The 16,909-nt window shown below is 42.8% G+C and overlaps 1 protein-coding gene and 1 pseudogene across 2 annotated transcripts in view; both read right to left on the minus strand.

Moving 5' to 3' along the window:
- Nucleotides 1-7,316: 7,316 nt before the first annotated feature.
- The window catches only part of LOC105473520 (peripheral myelin protein 22), a 35,691-nt gene continuing 26,098 nt past the window's right edge, over nucleotides 7,317-16,909 (minus strand). For both annotated transcript variants that reach the window (XM_011727341.2, XM_011727340.3), the window contains exon 5: nucleotides 7,317-8,623. In XM_011727341.2, the coding sequence (XP_011725643.1) occupies nucleotides 8,460-8,623 (164 nt within the window). In that variant the 3' untranslated portion in view covers nucleotides 7,317-8,459. The remainder of the gene's footprint in view (nucleotides 8,624-16,909) is intronic.
- Nucleotides 16,062-16,159, minus strand: LOC112425202 (small nucleolar RNA U13; annotated as a pseudogene).

Consider the following 16,909-nt stretch of genomic DNA (forward strand, 5'->3'; position numbering starts at 1 on the left):
CTAGGTTGGGGAAGTTCTCCTGGATCATATCCTGAAGAGGATTTTTCAACTTGGTTCCATTCTCCCTGTCACTTTTAGGTACACAATCAAACATAGATTTGTTCTTTTCACATTGTCCCATATTTCTTGGGTGCTTTGTTCATTGCTTTTCATTCTTTTTTCTCTAATCTTGTCTTCATGCTTTATTTCATTAAGTTGATCTTTAATCTCTGACGTCCTTTCTTCTGCTTGATCAATTAGGCTATTGATACTTGTGTATGCTGCACGAAGTTCTCATGCTGTGTTTTTCAGCTCCTTCAGGTCATTTATATTCTTCTCTAAACTGGTTATTCTAGTTAACAATTCATCTAACTTTTTTTCAACATTCTTAGCTTCCTTGCATTGGGTTAGAACATGCTCCTTTAGCTCAGAGGAGTTTGTTATTATCCACCTTCTGAAGCCTACTTCTGTCAATTTGTCAAACTCATTCTCCATCCAGTTTTGTTCCCTTGCTGGCAAGGAGTCGTGATCCTTTGGAGGAGAAGAGGCGTTCTGGCTTCTGGAATTTTCAGCATTTTTGTCCTGGTTTCTCCCCATCTTCATGGATTTACCTACCTTTTGTCTTTGATGTTGGTGACCTTTGGATGTTGTTTTGGTGTGGACGTCCTTTTTGTTGATGCTGATACTATTCATTTCTGTTTGTTAGTTTTCCTTCTAACAGTCAGGCTCCTCTGCTGCAGGTCTGCTGGAGATCGCCGGAGGTCTACTCCAGACCCTGTTTGCCTGGGTCTCACCAGCGAAGGCTGCATAACAGCAAAGATTGATGCCTATTCCTTCCTCTGGAAGCTTCATCCCAGAGGGGCACCCACCAGATGCCAGCCAGAGCTCTCCTGTATGAGGTGTCCATTGACCCCGTTGGGAGGCGTCTCCCAGACAGGAGGCATGGGGATCAGGGACCCACTTGAGGAGGCAGTCTGTCCCTTAGCAGAGCTCGAGCACTGTGCTGAAAGATCCGCTGCTCTCTTCAGAGCTGGCAGGCAGGAACGTTTAAGTCTGCTGAAGTTGTGCCCTCAGCCGCCCTTTCCCCCAGGTGCTCTGTCCCAGGGAGACGGGAGTTTTATCTATAAGCCCCTGACTGGGGCTGCTGCCTTTCTTTCAGAGATGCCCTACCCAGAGAGGAGGAATTTAGAGAGGCAGTCTGACTATAGTGGCTTTGCTGAGCTGCAGTGGCCTGTGCCAAGTTCAAACTTCCTGGCAGCTTTGTTCACACTGTAAGAGGAAGACTGCCTACTCAAGTCTCAGTAATGGCTGATGCCCCTCCCCTAACCAAGCTTGAGCATCCCAGGTCGACTTCAGACTGCTATGCTAGCAGTGAGAATTTCAAGCCAGTGGATCTCAGCTTGCTGGGCTGCGTGGGGGTGGGATCCACTGAGCTAGACCACTACTTGGCTTCCTGGCTTCAGCCCCCTTTTCAGGGGAGTGAATGGTTCTATCTCGCTGGCGTTCCAGGCATCACTGGGGTACGAAAAGAAACTCCTGCAGCTAGCTCTGTGTCTGCCCAAACAGCTGCACAGTTTTGTGCTTGAAACCCATGGTCCTGGTGGCATAGGCACTGGAGGGAGTCTCTTGGTCTGTGGGTTGTGAAGACCACGGGAAAAGCATAGTATCTGGGCCAGCATGCACTGTTCCTCATGGCACAGTTCCTTACAGCCTCCCATGGCTAGGGGAGGGACTTATCCAGCCCCTTGCACTTCCTGGTGAGGCGATGCCCCACCCTGCTTCTGCTTGCCCTCTATGGGCTGCACCCACTGTCTAACCAGTCCCAGTGAGATGAGCCAGGTACCTCAGTTGGAAATTCAGACATCACCCACCCTCTGCATTGATCTTGCTGGGAGCTGCAGACCAGAGCTCTTCCTATTCGGCCATCTTGCCAGCCGCTGTATATTCACATTTCTTAAAGGATTTGCAACCATCACCACAGTGACTATGAAAACATTTTCATCTTCGTAAAAGGACATGTCGTACCATTTAGCTAGTACAATCCGACATTCCCTTTCCAACTCCCCAGGCCTAAACAACCACTAGTCTACTTTTTTTTCTCTATGGATATCTCTGTTCTGGGCATTTTGTATAAATGAAATTACATAATATGTGGTCTTTTGCAATTGGCTTCTCTCATTTAGCTTAAAGTTTTCGAGGTGTATCCATGTTGTAGCACGTATCAGTACCTCATTGTTTTTTGTGGACAAATAATGTTTTAGTGTCATTCCTAGCATCAAATAATGTTCTAGCATATAGATATACCAAATTTTGTTTATCCATTCAACAGTTAATGGACATTTGGGTTTCATTATGAATAAATGCTGTTATAATGCTGCATATCCATGAATTTCTGTAATACTATATAGTATTAGATAATTCACCTTTCATTAATATAATAATGCTGATTATCTGTGTATGAATTTCTGTGTGGACATACGTGTTCATTTCTCTTTGGTACTTATCTAGGAGAGGAATTGCTGGGTCACATGGTAACTCTATGTTTAATCTTTTGAGGAACTGTCAGAATGTTTTCCAAAGCAGTAGCACCATTCACATTCCCAACAGCAGTGTATGAGAGTTCCAATTTCTCTATATCTGATGTGTTATTATCAGTCTTTTTTATTCTGGCTAACGTTAAGTGTAAAGCGATATCTTGTGGTTTTGATTTGCATATCTCTGGTAACTGATGACACAGAGTATCTTTTCCTGTGCTTATTGGCCATTTGTGTATCTTCCTTGGACAAATGCCTTTTCAAGGCTTTTGCCCACTTTTTATTGGAATATTTGTCTTTTCACTGAGATGTAAGAGTTTATTACTTATTCTGGATGCAAGGCTCTTATCAGCCATATGCTTTGCAGATGTTTTCTCCTATGTAGTGTGTTTTCACTTTATTGATGGTGTTCTTTGAAGCACAACAATTTTGAATTTTGTTGAAATCCAACTTACCAACTTTTTTGTTGCCTATGCTTTTGGTGCTATATCTAAGAATCCTTTGTCAAAAACTTTCATGTCAAAGGTCATGAAAGTTTGCCCATGAGTTTTCTTCCAAGATTTTTCTAATTTTAGCTCTTACATTTAGGTCTTTGGTCCATTTTGAGTTAATTTTTGTATATGGTATTAGATAAAGGTCTAACATCATTCTTTTGCTTATGGATTTTCACTTGTCCCAGCACCATTTGTTGAAAAGCCTATTCTTTTCTCATTGAATGGTCTTGACACCCTTGTCAAAAATCAGCTGACTGTAGATATGTGAGTTTACGTCTAGACTCTCAATCCTGTTCCACTGATTTATGCATATATTTTTGTGCCAATACCACACTGTCTTAATTACCATTGTTGTGTAGTAAGTTTTGAAATCAAGATGTTTGAATCCTGCTACATTGTTCCATTGTTCTTCTTTTCAAGATTGTTTTGGTTATTCTTGCTCTCTTGCAATTCCATTTGAATTTTAGAATTGGCTTGCCAATTTCTATAAAGAAATATGCTGAGATTCCATTGGGGATTGCATTGAATCTGAAAACAGTGTGGGAGCATTACCATCTTAACAATGTTAAGCTTTCCAGTCCATGAACCTGGGATGGCTTTCCTAGTATTTAGATCTTTTTAAATGTCTTTCAGTAATATTTTATAATTTTCACAGTATAAGTTTTGCAGTTCTTTAAATTTATTTCTATTTATTTTATCCTTTTTGATGCTATTATAAGTAGAATTGTTTTCTTAATTTAATTTTTAAATGTTTAATTGCAAGTATTTGAATTTTAGAATCAGCTCACCAAATATAATTGATTTTTGTATATTAATTCTTACTGAATTTGCTAGTTCTAAATGGTTTTTAGTGGATTCCTTAGGATTTTCTATATACAAGCTGATATCATCTATGAATAGAGATAGTTTTAATGTTCTTTTCAAATCCGGATGCCTTGTATTTCTTTTTCTTGTCTAATTGTACTGGGTGGAACTCCCTGCATAATGTTAAATAGAGGTGTTGACAGCAGACATCCTTGTCTTGTTCCTGATCTTAGAGAGGAAGCATCTAATATTTCACCAGTACACATGATGTTAGGTATGGATTTTTCATAATTGTCCTTTATCAGGTTGAGGGAGTTCCCCTTCGTTGCTAGTCTGTTGAGTGTTTTTATCATGAAAGGATATTGGATTTTGTCAAATGGGTTTTTGAGCCTATTGAAATGATCATGTGATTTCTGCTTTTTATTCTGTTTATGTTTTACATGAATTCAATTTCAGATATTGAGTGAAATTTGCCTTCCTCGGATAAATCCCGCTTGTCTGTGGTCTATAATCCTTTTACATATAGCTGAAATAGTTTGCCATTATTTTGTGAAGAATTTTTGAATTCATATTCATAAGAAATATTGGTCTGTAGTTTTTATTTCTTCTGATATCTATGGTTTTGTTACCAAGGAAACACTGGCTTCATAAGAAGAGACCAGTGTTACCTACCTTACTTTTCTATTTTTAGAGGAGTTTGTTAAGAATTGGTATTAATTCTTCTTTAAATATTTGGTAGAACTCAGCAGTAGTGAAGCCATTTGGGCCTGGGTTTTTTTATTTGTGAATAATGTATTAGTAGTAATATTAATATATCAATCTCTTCACTCATTCTAGGCCTATTCATATTATCTATTTCATATTGAGTCAGTTTCAGTAATTGTGTCTAAGGAATTTGTCCATTTCATCAAAGGTGTCTAATTTGTTGCATACAATTATTCATAACATTTCTTTATAATTTTGTGTTGTTGTTTGTGGAGGATCAGTATAATGTCCCTTCTATCATTGCAGGTCCTCAAGGCAGACAGGTTCCCAAGGAAGCAAAGCTGTCCCATAGATAAGAGATCAATAGCAATCATGACCAAAGGAACTGATAGCAGATAAGCTGTTTCTACTCAGGTGTTTTATTCTAACCCTTCTCTGTTTGGGGGGACTCTATGAATTACATGTAGAATATAAGGCTAGACTGTCATCTGACTTGGTGTAATTTTCCTGGAGACTAAGCTGAAAATACCTATTAGATTCTTCAAAATATACATGCCCTTTGTTTTGGCAACATCCTTACCAGGAATTTAAGATTTGGACATACTTTTAAAAACTCACCAATATTCACGTACAAGGATGTCCACAGAAATATTTTGATTAATAATAAAAACTAGACACAACCAAAATGTCTGTCAATGGAGGGCTTTATTTAACATATTAAATAAAGGTTTGTACAACAATACAATTAAATACTAATTTTGAAAGAATAAAATAGTGTTCACTAAAAAGCATGAGGTATATGCTGGTATAGAATGGTATAGAATGATCTGAAATTTTTATCATTAAATGAAAAGTGCAAAACAGTGTGAGCAGTATGATCACTTTTGTGTACATTTTAAAAGTACATAGATGGATATACGTATGTGGGCAATTTTTTTTTTCCTGGAAAAAATCATAAGAAACTCTGTCTTATGGTTACCTTTGGCAAAAGACTGTGGGTAGGTGGGAAAGAGGCTTCCAAATTGTATTTTTCCCTCTAGATACAAGATAGGATGTTATAATCCTAGATAGATAGATATATATATATATATATTTTTTTTAAATGCCAAGAGTGTTACCTGGGTAGGGAGATTAAGGGGCCATTTTTGGTTTTCTTCTTTGTTCTTATCCATATTAATTTTTAATGAAATGTTAGAAAAGTTTATGAAATAAAAGTGTATGTTTTCAAAGTATCAGCTTGTGAAATAAAATTCCTAGTTTTCTTAATCTCACATGCATCTCATGGCCACCTGTGCCACCTTAAAACTATCTGAGTCAAAAGCAGAGTAGCAGGTCACTACTGAAAACCTCAGAAAAGAGAAGTCCTGCCATCACAGACACCCGAAGACAGAAGAGCACAAGGTACCTGAAGGTGGCTTTATGCTAGGCCCCTGCTACTCAAAGTGTGGTCGGTGGACAAGCAGCATCCACCTCACCCAGGCACTAATTGGAAATGCAGAATCTCAAGCCCCACCTGGGCCTGAAGTTTCAGAATCTGCATGCTATCTATTTCCCAGGTGATTCACTAGCATGTTGAAGTATGAGGCCTCCTGCACTAGGTCAGAGGTGTCATCCCCACTTGCATGCTGTAATCACCAGAAGTGTTCTTTAAACCTCACAGTCTGGGATAGGTCCCATCATGGAAACAGGGAAGCCAAATCTCTAATGGGAATTCCTGTATGGGAGATTCCAATGTGCAGACTGATACTGAGAATCCTGCATAACAGTCAACGTCTCTCCTTCATGCTCTTTCAAATACACCTCTGTTGTAACATGTGCGGTAACCACTCTAATCCTTAAGAGTCTTTCTAGGTACTAGTCACTATGCTGAACAAGTTTATCCATATAACTTCCTTTAAATCCCCACAGCCCTATACCCTTGGTATTGGCATCCCTGTTTTACAGATGAGGAAATGGAATCTTAGTGTTTAAGTAACCTTTTCAGGCTCCTATGGCTGGTAAGCAGCAAAGGACAGGCTCAAACCCAGGCTCTCATTTCTATGCTCTTAACCCTATTGTAATATAGTCACTTGTTTACTTGTACCTCTCACTAAAATGTGACCTTTCGATGTTAAGATATATGTCATTCCTTCTTTATCTTTGGCACCCAATTCAAAATAGCTGCACAAAACATATGAAGGACTATCAAGTGCATCATTTGCTTGTTATTTTGCAGACACACAATAAAACGTCAATGGGTAAAAATATAGACGCAAGAGACACAACTCAGAAACCCTGAGCTGGGTGACAATGGTGGCCTTTTCTCTCTTTCAGGATGGCACTAGGAGCTCAGTTGGTGCCAACCAATGTTTTATCTGCAAGAGTGGCCTCAAGTCACCATCATTCAGACCTTTCACCATATCATACCTCAAGGTTAGGGATCTGAGATGCTTATGCCAACATTCCCGGTATATCATGACAGCTCATGACATGCCTCCATGTTTTCCATGTGGGTCATCAGACAACAGCGCACCAGAAAGGGTTGAACTAAATGAATACTCAAGTTCTTTCCAGTCCATTTACAGCTTCCATTTCAGCTACAATTCCCAACTGTCTCCAATGAGCAGACGTTTGCACAGACATCATGAAGGCACCATGTGCTCATAGTAGCTTGTAAAACAGCTATGATTTTGGTGCCTTAGCACCATCCTCTAACCCAAATCTCCAGCTCAACTTTGCTTTCCACTGACGCTCTTCATCCTGCTCCAAAAGGCACCTTGTACCCACACCCAAGTCCCCACAAAAACTCAACAGAGACCAGTGAGTTACTCTGATGTTTATTTTAATGCATCTTAGTCCACACAGTTGGTATAAAATCAGAAAATGCAAAGCAAAATCAAAAGGTCTGGAGTCTTAGCATCAGAAGGGCACCGTATATACATCTACAGTTGGTGGCCAATACAAGTCATCGCCAGACAGTCCTTGGAGGCACAGAACAGCCTAGACCCAGCCAAGCTCTGGGAACTCACGGTCCCAAGGAGTCTAGACACTTGTTCTGATGCTCTGACCGTAAGAAAAATGTGGGAGTGATGAAGGCTTTATGATTTACTCATTATAGTAATAATAGCAGCCTAGCTAGGTACAAAAGCAGTTATAAACCATTTATATTACACATAATTATTCAGGTCTCCATTCTATCTTATGTTGTAAAATTGTTAATTGGATTTCCAGTGAGTCGTTTAGATGATTAGTGATAATAAGGAATGGTAAATCCATAGCACCATTTCAAAGATTTGTTGTCACTGATGTCTCATTTAGATGTGTGACTGAGATACTCCACCTGTAAGGGCAAGTATGCCAAAGCCACAAGCCGTGTTTTTGCGAGGGCTCCAGTTTGGGCATTTTGTCCGTGTGCGCGTAAAGCTTCACACAGAGGTTCAGGCAGCGGCTGTTTCTGTTGGATGCACTGGGTCACCCACCAGAAAAGGGCTTTTGGACATTTGGGGTTTCTACCCACACTTTGGTTTTCTAAATGAGGTGGACTGGGAGGGAGGTATCTTCTTTCAGATGAAAAGGAAGGGGCAAGATGAAGTTATTTTATTTCTGGGTAAAACAAAACAAACAAAAAACAAAACAAAAATACTGAGCTGGATTATACTGTTAGGATGTAAAGTTCCTTAGCTACTTCTTTAAGGTTCAACACGAGGCTGATGGTCAACATAAAAAGCAAACAATACTATGTACATATATGTAAAAAGTGTTATAAATAGGTTTTATAAACCGGAGATATTATATACATCTCAATCAACAGCAACCCCCACCTCCACTGCTTTCTGTTTGGTTTGGTTTGAGTTTGGGATTTTCCGCTAGCTCTTTTTTTTTTTTTTTTTTTTTTCTGTTTTCTAGTTTCCCTTCCTCCCTTCCCTGTGTACGCTCAGAGCCTCAGACAGACTGTCTGGGCGCCTCATTCGCGTTTCCGCAAGATCACGTAGATGACACCGCTGAGAAGGGCCAGGGGGAAGGCCACCCAGGCCAGGATGTAGGCAAAGCCGTAGGAGTAATCCGAGTTGAGGTGCCATTCCGGGTGCCTCACCGTGTAGATGGCCGCCGCACTCATCACACACAGACCTGGGGGAGGAGAGGGACAAGCTGGGTGAGGGAGAGTCCATGGTAGAGTGGCCCCATCTCCGCCACCCCAGATGCTGACAAACACTGGATAGGAAGAACATTTCTACCTCTGGAAAGAAATCTACTTCCAGGTCCAGAATTGAAAGGAGGTAGCTCAAAAATATGGAAACAAGGAAAATGACTTGCTCTCTACTTCCAATCTCGGTCATCCAGGCCTTAATCTCTGAGGGTTTTATTTACCCTTTCTGCCCTATTTCTCTTTCTATAACTATCACCAATTCCCACGCCACACTACATGGCCAGCAGGCATTCAGGCTGCAGGAAAAATGTACCTGTCTCTTTGCAAGGGTGGTTGGGTATGGAAGCCCCTGGAAATCCATGCGCCACTCTACAAATGAGTAGTGGCATTATCTGAAGCCAATGGAAGTGAAGTGACATTTTACCATTATTGGAGTCAGGCCATGGTAAAAGGATTAAGCTCCATGCAGACCACAGGGGCCTATGGTCCCCCTAGCAGCGTTGCCACGTACCAGGTGAAGCAAGCAAAGACTGTGGACACTGCCAAACAGACAAATATGTGGAGGAGAAAAAAGAAAGTGAGGAAGAGATGAGGACACAGCAGACAGTACGAGCGAGAAGTCACGCTGTGGAGGGGGAAAATGATCAAAGGCAAGCTCTATTTCCCTGGGTGTCCCAAGGTTGCATCTGAAGCCCGAAGAAGGCTAAAGGGCATTGGATACGCAGGCGGGTCAAGCGACCCTCCCTGGCCCACCAGTGCAGCCCTTCGGTGTGGGAAAGAGAAGAAAGACCTCCACCTTGGGCCCTGTGGAGCAGCCATGCTCAAACTGATGGCCCCAGCCCACGTGACAGTCAGTGCTCCCCCACAAGGAGGGGTCCAGTGATGTCAGCACCCCAGCCTGTAGCTGCACAAAGCCTGGTCTGTTTCCTCCCTGAAAACAGGGTCTTTGAGAAGCTCTGAGTGACTCTATTATAAATCCAGTATGCCGTGTGGGATTCATGCAGTTCCAGAGCTCCCAATGCACCCGCCCCCCGGCCACCTACATCTAACCTCACTGCTATTTGGGCTGCTGTTTTACTGGACACTGCAACTTTGTTTGAGGACAGTACAGAAGTGGGAATACGCCACAGGAACCACCCTGTTAAGCCTGTCCTCCTGCAACTCAGAGGAGAAGACTCCTGCTTGATTGGCCCCCGTCAAGAGAGCCATACAATAGTCTTGGAACCAAGGTGGGACAGCATCCAGGACCTGCCACCTACAGGAAGTTCAGAAAACGGCAAAGATGGCCATGTCAGGAGCAAAATCATCGCTGGTTAATTGTTGATTGAGGAAAACAGCAGTTTTGATCTGCTGGGGACACACTTTATTTGCCTTGAGGTCCAGGATCCTTAATTATCTTGTCCCACTGTTCCATGGCTTGTCTCTCCAAAGTGCTAACTCTTGTCTTTAAGAAATACTGAAGTTGGCCAGGCACGGTGGCTCACGTCTGTAATCCCAGCACTTTGGAAGGCTGAGGTGGGTGGATTACGAGGTCAGGAGATTGAGACCATCCTGGCCAACATGGTGAAACCTCGTCTCTACTAAAACTACAAAAATTAGCCGGGCGTGGTGGCGGGCACCTGTAGTCCCAGCTACTCGAGAGGATGAGGCAGGAGAATGGCGTGAACCCAGGAGGCGGAGGTTGCAGTGAGCCGAGATCACACCACTGCACTCCAGCCTGGGCGACAGAGCGAGACTCCATCTCAAAAAAAAAAAAAGGGCCGGGCGCGGTGGCTCAAGCCTGTAATCCCAGCACTTTGGGAGGCCGAGACGGGCGGATCACGAGGTCAGGAGATCGAGACCATCCTGGCTAACACGGTGAAACCCCTTCTCTACTAAAAAAATACAAAAAACTAGCCGGGCGAGGTGGCAGGCGCCTGTAGTCCCAGCTACTGAGGAGGCTGAGGCAGGAGAATGGCGTAAACCCGGGAGGCAGAGCTTGCAGTGAGCTGAGATCCGGCCACTGCACTCCAGCCTGGGTGACAGAGCGAGACTCCGTCTCAAAAAAAAAAAAAAAGAAAGAAATACTGAAGTTGTCTCTTGGGCTCTGTCTGATTTATCTAATGAGGGCAGGGCTATAAAAAAGGAAGTATGATCTTGGCAGAGAGCAAGGTGTTAACAGAGTGCTAGCAGGGCAGGACAACACTTACTATCATGCAGGCAGGGCTCCCAAATGGGCTGTCTAACCAGATCTGGCATGAGAAATGCCTCGGGAGCTGAATGGACCAGCTACTCCCCGATTTCACTGGCTAAGAGGAAATATCAGATTCCATCCTTGAACAAGAGGGACAGAAAGAGGCAATATACAGAAGTGCAGTGACTACACAGTTTAATGTGTATGACTCTCATCTTAGTAGAATCTCAGCAGTGAATGACTCTAAGCTGAACTGTGATAAGCAGTAAACTCAGATACCTACAAAGCCAAAGAGAGGATACACACTTGATATGATTGTTGTCAGGAGACTGATGTTTTAGGGAATATATTATTACGAGATTGTCTGCATGTAAAGCAATAGATGCACACTGAAAGAGAGAAGAATGATTCTTTGGCTGGGTTCCTGCTGTCTGCAACCCAATGCAGTTAATGTCATCCAGTGGTCATCTCCAAAAGCCAAATAGTCCTCCTAATAAGTGGATTGTCACTCACTTTCTCAGCAACCAGTAGGTGGAGATGCATCACCAGGTCCCCGTGGCAAGGGTAAGTGAGGCCCTGAGGCACAGGCAGATGTTCTGCTCTTTGGCAATGACCGGGACTCCCTGGGAGGGGCCTGAGTCTGGGAGCATAGGTCGGCTTTAAGCAGAAGGACACTGACCCTGTCCAGACAACACAAATGTGCGCTGGGCATTCAACTTACAAGAGTTTCTCCCTGTCTCAGGATGGCTAGGTCTGCAACAACTTCCTGCAAGTTCTCCCTAAAGCCCCTTTGAAGAGAAAGTCTTAAGCTCCTTTAACAGTGACTGCAACTCCACGTGAGTGATTAGAGCCCAGAGCTTTTGGAAGGGAGCACCCAAGGAGCCAAGGTCAAAGGAAGCAGCCGAGGGAATTCCCAGTACATCTTTATCATCTCCACTCCCTTTGGTTCAGTGAACATTTAATGAGTGCCTACTGCATGCGGGCACTCTTCTAGCTGCTGTTTTAGATGCACCAAGGTAAGTGAGACGTGGCTCCTACCTTAAGGACTGTGTGTCTAGAAGACAGACATTTGCATATAATTTCGAGATCATCCGATGGAATTTCAAGAGAGGGAAGGAAATGCAGCAGATGCCCCAAGAGCATAGACGGGCACTGAGTCCATACTGGGGAACTGGAGAAGCCACACGGACTCTCATATAATAGGCTGATAGCTCACTAAGGGTCAGGAAAGAGAGGACCTTACATGACATGTTAAGGAAGTTGTGATGAGAAGCCTCCGAGGAAGCTTCAGCAGAGGAGAAACATGATCAGATGCATGTTTCAGAATGATCACTCTGGCCACAGTGCAGAAAATGGATTCACGGGCAGGGACAAGGCAGGCAGCTGGAAGGCGCATGAGGAGGCCTTTGCATAGCTGCACTGGGGTTAGTGAGTCAAGACAAAAGAAATGAGTGTAATGCCTACGGAGGATGCTGACCAAACACAGGACTCAGTAGAAGGCTGACTGTGGGGCGAGGGAGAGAAGAGAGGCCAGCACGACCGCCTGGTGTGTTCACTCAGGCAAGTGGGAACACGGCGATGTCTCAGAAGCCAGGGGAATAAAGCTTCAAAGAGTGAGTAGCTAACAGTATTGAAAGGAGCAGAGTGATCCAACAAATTAAAGACTTCAAAGTGTACTTTGGTAACCTCAGCAAAAGCACTTTCCTTTGAGAGCCTGGGGCAGAAGCCAGAGAGAAGTTGGTTAGAAAGGGATGTCAGTGAGACCACCGGGGTGGTCACTGGAAGGTGCAGCTATGATGTTGGGTTGATGAGTGGGTGCCTCTGTCTCCCTCCCACTTCATCCTCAGGGCAATAAGCTAGGGCAGGAAGGGGCTGTGAGGCCTGTTCCTCTGAAAGCAAGAAGCTTCTCTGTGTTTCTGTGATTGAAGCCCACTCCTTTTTCATTTTCGGTATCGAGTGACCATTGCTGCCTACAAAGCCACCCATAGCATTGACTCTGATCTGGGCATGGCCAATGAGACATCCATAATCATTTACCCCTAACAAAAATGTCTAAATGTGGTATTCTACATAAGCCATCTTTGAATCACTGTGAACAGGATGGCACTGAACTTTTATTAATTCCCCCCACTAAATTCTTTTTTTTTTTTTAGAGAGGCAGGGTCTCACTCTGTCACCCAGCCTGGAGCAAGCACAGAGGCCTGATCACAGTTTACTGTAGTCTTGACCTCCCAGATTCAAGCAATCCTCCTCCCTCAGCCTCCTGAATAGCTGGGACCACAGGCGTGCTCCAAGGCACGCGGCTAATTTTTAAATCATTTTTTGTAGAGATGGCATCTCGCTTTGTTGCCCAGGCTGGTCTCGAACTCCTGGCTTCAAGCAATCCTCTCGCCTCAGTCTTCCACAGTGTTGGGATTACAGGCATTAGCCACCACATCTGTCCCAAATCCTTTTATTCTAAATGCTCTATAGCTATACTGATCTTTCTATTAACAAAACAAATGAACAACAATAACAAAAAGAGAAAGTGAAACTCACTCACGAGTGCCCTCTACTCTTTCTGTTCTTAATCCCACTAACTACACATTTGACTTGAGTTTGATTCTGCCAAGAAAACACAATTATCTAATCATCCAACCAATAGTTTTATTCAGGCTCCTCTATGTGCCCCACATGGAGCTTGATGCTGGGTATAAGCAGGGAAATAAATCAAAACGTGCAAATCTTCCTTTTAGGTCTGTGTCTAGGTTAATTTCTAGATGTTTTCCAGTCTAGTGTGACCCAACCCAACAGAGCTAAGGCACGGATAACTACTGTCTAGGAAAAGATGGCTATAGGTTCTGAAAATAAGAATGACTCCAAAGTCCAGACACAGGATCAGGATGTTCCTTCTCTAAGAAGTTGGTTTAACTATTTCTGGGGAAATATCCTAGAAAACCTCACAGTGGGATTAGGGACAGTTTAATGGCTATGTCAGTGGTTCCCAACCCTAAATGCACGTCAGAGTCACCTAGGCAGTGTATCTATCCCAGAACTATTAAATGGGTCTCCAGGGATGAGGCCTGAATACTGTCTTTTTTTTTTTTTTTTTTGGAGACAGTCTCACTCTGTCACCCAGGCTGGAGTGCAGTGGCACAATCTTGGCTCACTGCAACCTCCACCTCCTGGGTTCAAGTGATTCTCCTCTGCTTCAGTTTCCCAAGTAGCTGGGAATACAGGTGCGCACCACTACACCGGGTTTTTTTTTTATTTTTAGTAGAGACAGGGTTTCACCATGTTGGCCAGGCTGGTCTTGAATGCCTGACCTCAAGCGACCTGCCCACCTCAGCCTCCCAAAGTGCTGGGATTACAGGCGTGAGCCACTACGCCCAGCCCACTGTCACTTTTTTAATAAAAAAAAGGACCTCAGGTGATTCTGATGCACTGCTGAGGTTGAAAGCACTGAACTAAAGGAAGGAGGCTTTTGATATGCATTTAAGAAGCAGCCAACCTAATGCAATCAAGAAGAGATAGTTCCTAACTGTGAGCCTGGTGGCTAAGTAAGGAAGAGATGATTTGGCAAACCATGGAGACCCCACACGACACCCAGAGCTGTAATCTAGACCAAGGAGACAGAGACAACTCCCAAACCTACAGTCAGCTCCAAGACCCCTAACGTCTTTCATGTGCTTTCCTGAAAGCTCATGTGTGCCATCCATGAAGACCACAGCTGGGTCCACCAAGAGGAAGCTGTGCAGAGATAATGCAGCCCATAATAGCCACTTCCGGAGACTACACAGAGATTCTAGTGGTTTTCACTTAAAATGCTCCAGTGCATTGGACAGGCATTTGCTGGGCATGCACGCTCATAGATTTTACATCCCATGAGTGTGGAGCTACTTTCTTCTTCCTTCTGTCCTCCCTCTCTTTCTTTCTTTCTTTCTTTCTTTCTTTCTTTCTTTCTTTCTTTCTTTCTTTCTTTCTTTCTTTCTTTCTTTCTTTCTTTCTTTCTTTCTTTCTTTCTTTCTTTCTTTCCCTTCTTTCTTTTCTTTCCTTCTGTTTGTCAGTTTTAGCTTTTCTAACTATTTCATTGACGTTAAGTTGTCCCTTCCCAGGTTTTCCCAAAACCTGAGTTTCTCATCTCCAACAACCCTACTCTAATTAGCTCTTTAATTACTAACTTCTTACTAGTCTGTGAGTCAGAAAACCACATGATAAAATTGACTTAGAACTGTCACACGATAAGAGAACCAGGAAATCTCCAAGTAGAGTTCCGAACTCTTTCAGTTCTCAGCATTAGTGGAAAGACCCTGCAACCATTTCCAGTGCAACATCCTAGAGATCTGAGGTTCCCTGGAGACCAACTCTCAGAGGACATTGACTGGGATTAACAACGGAGGACAGGACACTCTCCAGACTTACAAAATACAACTGCTATTACAGCTCAGCATTTCAAATTCAAGATAACTTCCTATTCAAATGTGGACCAACAGATAACTGAAAATTCAGTCTCATGAGAGGTAAGCAGCTAAATGTAAAGGGGATAAAGAGGACAAAGTCATGTGCTTTTACATTCGGAATTCTGCACTTCCAGCACAGTTCTAAACATCTTGTATTGACTTGGGAGGAGAATGAAGATAGTGAAGCAAGAGTGGATTAGTAAACGTACTTAAATTGCAATACCTAGAAGAGTGTTTGGCTGAACTGAAATACTTTTAACACACAGTGCAGTTACATGAGTGACCTAAGTGTTCTTATCTCTGGACTTTGAGTTTTGGCCTAAAATGATGTAATGATGTTGCTAGAAAAACATTGCTAAAGGACTTAAAGCCGAGACAGCTCAGCAGGATGAATGAAGATGAAGGTACTAGCTAACCCAAGGAGCCCGTTCAACAGCAGCTTGCTTCTTCTTGGCTCCATATTTTCAGTGTGACTGGGTCTTATGCTACAGGCTTGTATTCATCACAGATGTTTGGAACTTCAGAATAATACATGATGCAAATTTGCATTTACCTTGCACTGTAAATCAGTTCCAATAAAAGATAATATAAAAGCCAGAGCTTCTGCCTTGGATTTTGTGTTCTTTAAATTTTTTGGTGGATTCTGTCTTTAAAATATAAGGAGAAGTACCTCACTATATTCAGCGTAACACTCACTCATCCCTGTCATGAACTGGGTGACCTTGGGCATTCATTTACCCTCTGGTGGGCTCAAATTATTCATCAGTAGAATAATGAGCCTGTACAAATAAAATGTGATTTTTTCCACATCAGACGGGTAATGTGCCAACATCATAACAAGGTTTGAGGGAGGCACATCTCACACATGAGCATGAAAACCCAGTCATCGCTTATGAAACTAACATTTCAATATAAATACATTATGAAACTTCTGGTTCTAAATCCATATTATCTTGAGGGCATATCCACTGATGCAATGGATATGATCATTATTTGATTTGATATCAAATTAAAACAAGTAAGCAAAAAAAAAAAAACCCCAGAATATGTTACAGTTGTCTTTATTACAACTGAAAATTGAGTGAGTAAGGATAACTCTTCACTTTAACGTACCTAGAAATGATATCTCCTTGCATAATTAGTCATTTAACAGAGCCGGCAACCATCCAGGAGCTTGGCTTGGTGTCAGAAGACATGGGTAAGTAGCAAAGCACTGTCTGGTTTTGAAATCTCAAAACCGTGAGTATTGAAATGTTGTATTTAAGTATTTAATGAGAAGTGGTTAATCATTCACTTCCTTTTTTCAGGAAAGGGGAACTCTCTGGCTTCTAGACAAGGTCACCAACTCTAACCTCAGGCTGTGTCTTCCCATACAACCCTATTTAAGGCATTATATCCATCAAAAACACATGGGCTGCTTTCAACCTTCCAATGACTGCTCCTGAGCACAGGGTGGTAAAATGGTACCACAGGCATTCTGACAACCAGCTCAGAGAAGAGATGTTACATCCTTTGCCCTCTCAGAGGGTCAGAATTGAGAACATCTCACAGTACCTAGACATACTCTGGTACATATGAAGTTTGTGATCCATGAATTTGGACCACGGAATCCACCACTACATCTGGCTCTTACTTCTGTCCAATGCCCTGCTGGC

Source organism: Macaca nemestrina, chromosome 17, assembly GCF_043159975.1.
Source record: "Macaca nemestrina isolate mMacNem1 chromosome 17, mMacNem.hap1, whole genome shotgun sequence".
Taxonomy (NCBI): domain Eukaryota; kingdom Metazoa; phylum Chordata; class Mammalia; order Primates; family Cercopithecidae; genus Macaca; species Macaca nemestrina.